General features: G+C 54.3%; 1 protein-coding gene across 2 annotated transcripts in view; it reads right to left on the bottom strand.

The window, feature by feature from the left end:
* The window catches only part of HRAS (HRas proto-oncogene, GTPase), a 33,495-nt gene continuing 25,292 nt past the window's right edge, over positions 1,651-9,853 (bottom strand). For both annotated transcript variants that reach the window (XM_021400927.1, XM_021400926.1), the window contains 4 exons: positions 6,717-6,895; positions 4,482-4,641; positions 3,824-3,948; positions 1,651-1,944 (listed from right to left, as the gene is read on the bottom strand). In XM_021400927.1, coding sequence (XP_021256602.1) covers positions 3,829-3,948; positions 4,482-4,641; positions 6,717-6,895 — 459 coding nt within the window. In that variant the 3' untranslated portion in view covers positions 1,651-1,944; positions 3,824-3,828. The remainder of the gene's footprint in view (positions 1,945-3,823; positions 3,949-4,481; positions 4,642-6,716; positions 6,896-9,853) is intronic.

Below are 9,853 nucleotides of genomic sequence, written 5' to 3'. Positions count from 1 at the left end.
GTGCTCACACTGTGGCTCCTTGCCCCCAGCCAAACTGCTGAAGGATTTTGTGTTTTGGACACTATTGCTGTAGCACATCCCTTGCAACTGTGGCTACTGTGCAAGAACCAGCTGACACGGCACTTTGCAGCAGGCAGTCTGGAAAGCAAGCTGTTAGTGCAAGTCAGTTCTTGCCCAGGCCGAAAGCAAAGAGCAATGCCAAGGAGCATTAGTTCTTTATTTCTACCACTGCACAACACGGCAGAGCACAGGCAGTAGAGCGGGAAGCTGCTTGCAGGGATGCTGCTGGTGGGCCATGGCTCTGTACTGCAGGGCAGAAGGGTTCCTGTATCCGTTTTGCTACATGAGGGATGTGACTCATGCTCTGCCCCTGCCGCTCCCAACCTCTGCCTGCTTGACCACTTACACCTCTTCAGGCTTGGGCTAGTCTGTGCAGGATGGTTCCCTACCACCTGGATCACCTTCCTCCTTTGATGCTCTTGCTGGGCTCTGCTAGCGCAGATCCAAGTCCTGTTAGCCTGCACAACAGCATGGCCTGTGCTGGAGTAACGTCATCAGCCCCTTGCACAGACGTGCTCACAGTGGCTGATGGCAGGCATGCCCACAGGGAGGCCCATGTACCAGCCTCCAAGGGACAGACAGGTTTGGCATCCCTGCCACCAGCCAGGAGCAGCCCAAGGTGTTTACGCTAAGCAGGTGTTAGCGTCAGCCAGGCACTGCAGGGAAGCAGAAGGGTGAATTCTGCCTCCACAGCACATGAGCACTTGAGCCAGAAAACAGCTGCCTGCTGCTGGGAAAGGCAGAAAGCAGCCAAGCAAAGTGCCTTGGCCAACCACAGCTGCCTTCTCCAAACCCCACACTACCATGCAGAGCTGGGGAGAGCAAGAAGCAATCCTCTGCTCCTACCCTGCTGCTCAGGGCAGAAGAACCCAGGAAGCATCCAACTGGCACCAGTTCTAAACGCTGCTCCTCCCTGGTGCTCCTTCCCTTCAAGGCATCGCATCTGAGCTCATATAACAATCCCACACGGTCTGGGGTGAAGGCAAAGTGCCTGGGGCACTGCTGAGGACAGGCTCAGGCTGGTTGTGCTCTGCTACCTGACCAAAACCTGAGGGCCAGCAGGGGGTTTCGGTGCTAAGCAAGCACATGTGACAACAACAGTGTACAGCAGAACTCTTTACCTGAAGGACAAATCCTTGGGTGTGAACATAAGCGAGGCCTAGTGCAATCACAACTGCTTCCTTTGGCACCCTACAGCCCGTTGGCCACCAACCTGCAAGGCGCAGCACCCACCTCCGTTTCCTCCCTGACTGTTCATCGGCACTGCCTGGGGTTACCTGCACAAGATTCTTCCCACAGAGGCCAACAGATGGCCTTCAACCACCTCAAGACCTCTTCGAACAGCACTCGGCTCTGGGAAACAACATGTGGGTTCACAGCTGCTTCACAGAGGTTTGCCTCACGCCTATGTTGAAATCACCAGCCCAACCCTATCGCTGTTATGGTCTGCAGCACAATGTTGGTTCACCCGGAGATGAAACCCGAGCATCTCCCCTCCCGCTCCAGCCACATGTGGCCCCTGTCTCCCTGCAGTCCTCTCAGAGGACCACCACCACTGGCAGCAAGCTCTGGACACAGCCATCAAAACGGTTTGTTGAGACCATCAAATAATAATTTACTGTGATTCAATCTGTGGCTTTGTACAGTTGCCGGGGTGGGACGAGGCCAAAGGAGGAGGGGATGGGGAAAGAACCAAAAGTCGTCTGCTGCCGGCTTGGGTGAAGTGCGAGATAGTCCTTGGAGGTGCTGGCACTCCTCCCGTCCTCTTCCTCCTCTCTCCCTCCCCCTCCACTCCTCCCCTGAATCCATTTGTTTCTTCCTTCGCATCACCTCTTTCCTTGTGCTCTGCACAGCGGACACCTCTCCAAGTCAGCGTCCAGTCAGCTGAAACAAGAGGGAGAATACCCGTTAGCACCTGCTCGCTCTCAGAACCAGCTGTAGCCACTGTCAACCTTCATGCTTTGGGACAACCCTGCGTTTGCTGTCTGCTTTCTAGTTTTGGTCACTGCCTGTTTGCTGGAGTCACCTCTTGGGGCTGCACTGCCCTAAGAAAAGGGCTGTACATTGCTGTATGGCAGGAGCCCCAGCAGCAAAATGCACGCCTTCTGGTCTCAAGTCCTCTCTCCTGCCCACATGGGAGGATCTGCCACGGGCTGTGCAATTCGTGGAAGCATCACAGGATGCCAACACATCTCTGTGTGTATTTGCTTCTCCTCCTCTGCCCCTCTAGGAATCACCCACAGCCAGGTAGCAGAAAAAGACACGGGTAGCTCACTCTATTAGCAGAGGACAAGCCCCTCCTTCCCATGGCCAGCCCCTCTTCTGAAGAGGATGCTGCTGCTGGCCACCCTGGTGGTGACAGGGACTGGCTCCTGGCAGTCCCTGTACGGGGACTCAGCCCAGCCCATGTGTCCCCACGCGCTGTCAGCTGTGAGCCAGAGCAGGAAACGAGCCCCACGCTCACATCCCCATCCGGAGGAAACGCCACGGAACATCTGGATGTCTCGAACATCTGGAAGCCTCCCTCTGCAGCGATAAGCGTGCTAGGCACAGCGCAGCCCCACAGCCCCCGGCTGGCCGGCCCGGGGGAGCGAAGGGGTGGAGTGCTCGGCCCATAGGAAGCAAACACTGCCAGTGCCGCTTGTTTTGAGAAGAACTCTGCTGGCCTTTTGCCTCCGAAAGCAGTGAAGGAAAAACAGCTGCCCAACTCCTTGCTCACTGGGATGCTTGCAGTCTGCGGAACACGGGCTGTCACTTTAGGACTCCAGCAGTTGTGTGAAGGGACAACGATCCGGTTGGGATGTTTGGGATACTCCCCAAATGGCATTACCCCAAGGGCAACGGCCGTGCAGGCTTTTCTCACAGTCCTCGGCCCTAGGACACAGCTCTCAGGAGTCCCTTATACACCACCCAGGTGCACTCAGCCCTGACTGCCTGTCTCCTCCTTTCCAAAGGAGTAACTGTGCAGACAGACATCCCCTTAACGTGGAAGCCAACCGCATGGGTGTTCTGCTCCAGGGCCACCCCCCCCCCCAGGCTAATCAATAGCAGCTCTCCCTCCCTGCTATTTAGCAGGATTGCCATGACTTGAATACATGTATCATTAAAAAAAAACAACCAAAAAAACAAGGAAGGAAAACAAAAATAGACAAGTGAACGCAGACAATCTGAAAAACACTTTTTGGCTCCAACATGAGCAATTTATAAAAGCAAAACAGCCCCCTGATGTCTAATTCTCAACATTGCATCAGTTTCAAATATCCCAGGGGATATATGTAACAGGAAAACTCTTCTGTTGAACAGAGGGCTTTCATAGTCACGTGTATCTGCTCTGGAGCTGTAGGACAGTGCAGTTTATGCAGCGTAGTAGGAGGCGATGCGCTCACTGCTCTTCCTCTGAGCTGCTCTAGGGCCAGGCTGGTGCACATGGTGAGCTGCACACCTGGAGCACCAGCATCACTCCTCTCCAGCACAGGAAGGAGCTTCCCTGGGGACGGCATGACAAAACATGCACTTCTTTCAGTGTTCTGCAGGATTTTGTTCTGCTGAATGAGGGGAAAAATAAAAAAAAATCCCTTCCTCCCACACATTTCCTCAGGAAAGTGGGAAACTCTGACTTACCTATGTTTTGACAGAAGATGCTGTTTCAGTCAAAAATCTCTAATTAAGGAATAGCCACTGCTGAAGATGTTTCTGATGCATGTTTGCAGACAAGTACCCCCCCTGCTTTCCGTACTCCCTGTCTCCTGCTCCCAGAACTCACCATAGTCATGATATCACGCATTTACAGTTCATGCAGCCAGGGCCGCTCTCATCTGGTGGGTTCAGCTTGCGCAGTTTATGCTGACGGATCTCCCGCACTAAGGTATAGAAGGCATCTTCAACGCCCTGCAAGAAACACACAGCGCTTTGCTCCAAGCAGGGCAGGGCAGCGGGGAGAAGCGATGGCTCTGCCCACCCGCGAGGAGCCCCAGCACTGCTTCCAGGCAGCACGGACCAACAGCAGGCTGGGGCCAGGCCGGGGATCATGCTGCCTGGATTTATCTCCCAGTGCCATAACTGAACTCGGGCCATCGATCACAGCCTGTACACAAGGCAAGGCTGCAGCCAGCTCGGAGCTGGGCTTTCTGGCAGCTTCATTCCCAGCATCCTGACAGTGGTAAATCAGTGCCCGTGCTGGCTTGCTCTAATTCATGCTCCCTTCCCAGCTTGCTGCCACGCTGAAGCTGTCAGAGAGACTTACAGCACGCTGGGTAATGAGCAGCTGGAGCGCTGCTCGCCTGGCAGCCCAGCACACAGTCAGCATGGCAGTCCCGCCTATGTCCATCAGGGAGGCTGTGGCTCATCAACCTCCCCCCGTCCTGGGGCTGGGCAACATTCCCCATTCCCAGGCCCTAAAGCCCTAACGTCTCTCCTCCTACCTGTCTGGTTTTGGCTGACGTTTCTATGTAGGGGATCCCATAACTCCGGGCCAGGTCCTGCGCTTGCCGGGTCTCCACTGTCCGTGCTGGCAGGTCACATTTATTTCCCACCAGCACCATGGGAACATCATCTGAGTCTTTCACCCTCTTGATCTGCTCCCTGCAAGAGGAGGAGATGCCGAAGTGAAGGGAGGAAGGGCACCAGCACAAAGGTCACTTCTTCACCAGGAGCTGCTGTGCTACAACACACACTGTGCAGAGCTTCCAGAAGCATGTGCACAACCATGGCACGTAAGCAAGTGAACAGCAAAACAGCTAGGGCACCTTTGGAAAAGAAAACTAAACATACTTCTGCTCTTTAAATGCAACAGTTTGCTAAATTCAGCTTGCAGTTACGACAGTCTGCAGAAAGACAGCCTCCTAGTATGGCCCAAGCTAAACAAAGCAGAACACTCCAGCAGCTACCTGTGTACTTAAAACATTTTAGACCGAGTGAGCCCCCGAGTGGGTGAATGTCACCAGGAAAACACCTGCAAGCACAGTCTGCTGAGCTGACAGAGCAGCGTTTGGCAGCTGCAGCCTTTCCTGCAGATGCACAGACACTATGTGCTTCGCTTCAGCTTAGTTCAGTTCACTCAAAGTTGAGAAACCAACTGGGAACCAAAGAAGCAGTAACACTTCTCCGTTCCAACCTCTGATTTGGAAGGAGGTGGGCGAGGATGAGATGTACTGCTTCTATAATCTTAAGGCCATTACGACCACAAACAATGCACTCTGTTCCCCCATGACAGATAATAACTTCCTTTGTTTAATACATCACTTAACTTGGGACGCAAAACAGCTTTTTTTGCTTATGTAACCAGAACAATTCATGTAGTTTAATTTAACCAATCTCAGCACTTTTTTAAAAAGATGCTGCTTTCTACATTTTACTTGAATTCAAATTTCCATCCCAAAGCAGCTGGACATGCATCACAGAGTCAAAAAGAAAAAAAAAAAACCCCGCAATCATCTTATTTTAATACAGCAGGACACAGAAATGAGGTCTGAATATATGTTGGATATGCCATAAAGCCACTTAGATGTTCGATGTAACATCCTGACCAGCAGACCCTGGCACTAAATTTAGTGCACAGTGCTACACTTAGCTGAAAAGAGATACCTCCTAATGGCTCCAAACCAGAGAGAGTGAGTGTTTCTCTGGGGAAAATTATTCTAAAAGTGCAAATGCAAAGAGCACATGTGGAACGAGATTAAAGCTGGTGATTTACATCATGATTAAAACCGGGGCTTGAAATCAAGCCATCTTCTGAGTGATTCACAGGCACCAGCCCCAGCACAAGACAGTGGGATGAATGCTACCAAATCCCTCAGGTGCTTCAGGAAAATCCCATCCTTTGTCCTACAGTTCAGCTCGAACAAGCCAAATTAGCCCAACGCACGCAGTTACCGTGCCGAACACGCCTGTCAGCTCTGAGTAAGGCAGGGTTGTGCCTGTGCTGGGAGCTGCAGGATGCCTCAGAGAGCTGTGCTCGCAGCATCCCTGTTGCCTGTCTCCCTCCGGATGAGATCCCTGTTCCCCACCTCCGCCGTTCAGCTCCGGGCACCGGGCAGGGCTGGCTCAGGTGGCAGGGAAGCAGGCACGGGCGGAAGCTGCAGTGAGTCACTTCCTACGCTGCTCTCAGCCCCTCGGGCTGGCTCCAGGCACATGTCAAGGCAGGACTGGGATAGCGGGGGCTGCTGCAATCAGGGCTGGGCAGGGTTCGAGGTGATCGGTGGGGTGAAATGGGATGCCACGTGCTGGTGGAGTCGGTGCAAGCTTTACTGATGGGGCACGCAGTCCCTCAGACGGAAGGGAAGCAGTGGCCCGGATGCACATTTTCATACAGCTCCTCAGAGCAGGCAGGTTGATGCCTGCGAGCCATCCCATGCATCCTTTGCAGAGCAGAAGTTGCTGAGATCAATTTCACTAGCAAAGCAATTCCGTTAATTAGGGAGGGAAGGGAGGGGGTCGTAAAGGATCAGCTCTCCCTCTAGTCACCATAAACACTTAAACATTACATTACCGAGTCCCCAGGGGCCGCACGCAATCCCTTTGGATGGGTTTTATCGGAGTCACTGACATCAGCCGTCTGCCGGGCCTCTTCCCCAGGGGGCGGCCGCTCGCGCTAATTGTCTGCGCGGGCAGCACCGATCGAAGAGGGAGGGCAGGGTGGGAGCAGCAGAGATGCTCACCTGTACTGGTGGATGTCCTCAAAGGACTTGGTGTTGTTAATGGCAAAGACGCACAGGAATCCCTCCCCCGTTCTCATGTACTGGTCTCGCATGGCACTGTACTCCTCTTGCCCCGCCGTATCCAGGATGTCCAGCAAACAGGTCTCTCCATCGATGACGACTTGCTTTCTGTAGGAATCCTGCCAAGGGACAGACAGAGGGAAGGTCAGTCAGCCAGGAGCCCTCGCGAAGGGCCATCCTGCTACGTGCCAGCAGTGCTGCTGGGTGCTGAGAAGGCTGCCGGCACCTGGCCCTACAGCTCTGGGCACTGCATCCCTGACACGGAGAAGGCACTGCGGGCAGTTGCCACCAGGGAGGGGGCGAACTGGGCGTGCTGGTGAATCTCTTGTTGTCGTTTGAACATGGAAAAAACAAAGAAGGCTGCGAGGAGGGCATTTCCCACAGCCAGTCTGTGCCCAGGGGGGCTCTGGGTAGAGTGAGGAGCACCCCGGCAGGTCTTTGAAGCTGTGCATTTCCCTGCAGTGAGGTGATTTCAACTTATCGCACACGTGAGGAGGCCTGGAAAGCACCGGGAGCGCTCTCCCAGGGTCTCCCAAAAAGGTCTCCCAAATACAGCTCCAAGCAGCACCACCGCCGCCTCCCAGCAGCCATACACCGAGTACAAAGCAGTCACTCTGACTCTCGGCCAGAGGACAAAGCCGAAACCAAAGGTGTGAAAAATGCACAGGTGTGATGTGAGCAGTGACAGTGTTATCAGATGAGCTTTGCCCCCAACAAATAGCCCCGAAGATGACAACAGACACAGCAAAGGTCACCAACAGACTGGCAGCAGTGCTGGAAGGGAGCATGGATTCTGCTCTTTGTTCATTGCCACACAAACACCAGCCTCTGGGACTCATTAAAGCCTTTCTCCTCCTTGCAGAGAGCACCCTGGGATCAGCCAACTCCACTTTGACCTTCTCAGCATCCCATTTCCCCATCCCTTCCCACCGCACTTCTACCTACACAGGAAGCCCCAGCAGCTCTGGGATCGGGCAGCTCGCCCCGCAGTTCTCATTAACCTGTCTGTAATTAAGCACTCCCCTCCACCGCCACTTGCAGCCGCCTGCCCGGTGCAGGGCAGTGCTGCAGAGGGCAGACTGTGCGTGCCTGTCTGCTACACACAGCCACCGCTACTCCCTCCCCTCCCTGTGCCCCGGCTCACATCCAGAGGACGAGTCTCCCAGCACACGTGTTCACGTGCAGTCGCCAAGTCCCTGCTTGTGGGAGGTCTCACAGCCAGACAGCACACGTAGAAAAGTGACCCCACACTGTCCTGCGGATGCTGGCACCCCACTCCCCCTGCTGGGCTCGAGATCCCACAGATCCTTTTCCAGCAGATTGATTTGAATGGGCACAGCGTTCAAATGTGAGCCAGGGATTGCCGGCATTGGGACAGGACACTGGGACTGCCCATGGGAACAGGGGACAGACGCAGCAGTAGTGCTGCACAAGGATGCCAGGAGGCCACGCAGCCATGTCCCCAGTGTCCCCGCAGCCAGCTCACTTCATCTGGCTCTGCACGTCCTTCCCTCACATCCCACTTGCAACACCTCCTTCCCCTGCAGTCCAGTCCAACCCTGCCCTAGCCCTGCCCTCTGCTTCTCCTACCACCCCTCCTCTTCTGTGCTCCTCCTCTTTAGGGCCCTGTGTGCACAGCTGGATGCTTGCACTGATGGATAGAGGAGAGGAGAGGGAGATCAGCTCCTCCAGCTGATACACAAGTGAGAGGGGAAGGCATGGATGGGTACCAGCTTGGAGCTGCAGTCCCCTTGCAGCAGTGTGGGACATGTGAAAGAGGAACGTGTTCCTGGCACAGCACGAGTGGGCAGGGCACACTGTGAAGCACTACGCAAGGTTTACATTCCCGTGGTGTGTTTACATGGACCAAATTCCCTGCAGGATACGTACAGCTGGAGGCACACAGAGGAGGCTGAGTCCCAGCACATCACTGGGTCAGAGCTGCGCCTGCCCACCCCAGGTCCGAGGGAGCACAGGGACCTTCCCACCCCTCCCACCAGAGCTGCTCCACAAAACCCAACACTGATGGCTCCCAGGGAGGTGCCCCTCCACTAGCAGCTCTTTTGCCCACAGCCTCTTGGCACAGCTCTCTAAGAAACCGATGGAGCCACTGAAATAGCAGTCCCACCCCAGGAGGTGGGTGTGTAACTCTCGCCGAGCAGAAGCCGCACAGGAAGGCAGAGCTGGTCACGTCCCAGCCACCTCTGGGGGGGGTCAAGGTCTGTAAATCCATAGCAGGAGGGGCACCAAAATGGGAATGGAATGGACCGACATGACTACAGCTGAAGAACACAGGAGGGGAGAGGAGAGGGGAAGGAGGCAGCTGGCTCCTTAAGCAAGGTGCGACACTGAGACTCAGGAGCCTTAAAATAAATTCCAGGCTCCGCTATGGACTCTCTAGGTGACCTTGCCAAATGACGTAATAGCGTGTGCCTTTAAGTGCTTTTCTCCTTCCCATCTGTAGGATAATAAGACCACTTCAGCCCTTCTACCAAGCCTTGTCTCTCTTGTTTATTTAAGTGGTGAGCTCTTCAGGGTGGGGACTGCACATACAACACTTACCAGAATAGATTTCTGACCCCAGCGGGGACCTTTTAGGCATTATGATAATAATAACAACTGCAGTAACCACAGCTGTATTTATACACATCTGGCAGAGACTCCTCCAGGACTGCAGGCAGGGAGGTTATTGTCTGAGAGGCGTGACAGAGCTGCGAGTTGCATTCCCATGGGGAACCTACTCCTCACACAGAGCAGGGCAGGAGCGGCCAGGAGCCGTACCGTGAGCACAGCACCACGCAGATCTCTCCCGGAACGAGGAGTAAGTCACGCAGCGGGTAATTAGCTTCACTCCCACAGTGATGAAACAGTGAAAGCAGCTTGATAATTGACTATGTTTTAAAAAGGTAAAAAGAAAAATCTTTGTTGCTTGTGTTTGTAATGTAGAAAACTGGATTCTGAGCACCGAAGCCCTTCTGCGCAGCCTGCAGAAGGACAGGCCCTTGGCTGATTCTCCACGTGGGCACTGGACAAGGCAGACCCATCTAGACAGATCCGCACTGTCTCAAGAGATCCAT

The sequence above is a fragment of the Numida meleagris genome, chromosome 6 (genome assembly GCF_002078875.1).
Source record: "Numida meleagris isolate 19003 breed g44 Domestic line chromosome 6, NumMel1.0, whole genome shotgun sequence".
NCBI classification, from domain to species: domain Eukaryota; kingdom Metazoa; phylum Chordata; class Aves; order Galliformes; family Numididae; genus Numida; species Numida meleagris.
Note: the sequence above shows the minus strand (reverse complement) of the source record. Positions and strands in the feature narration are given on the sequence as shown.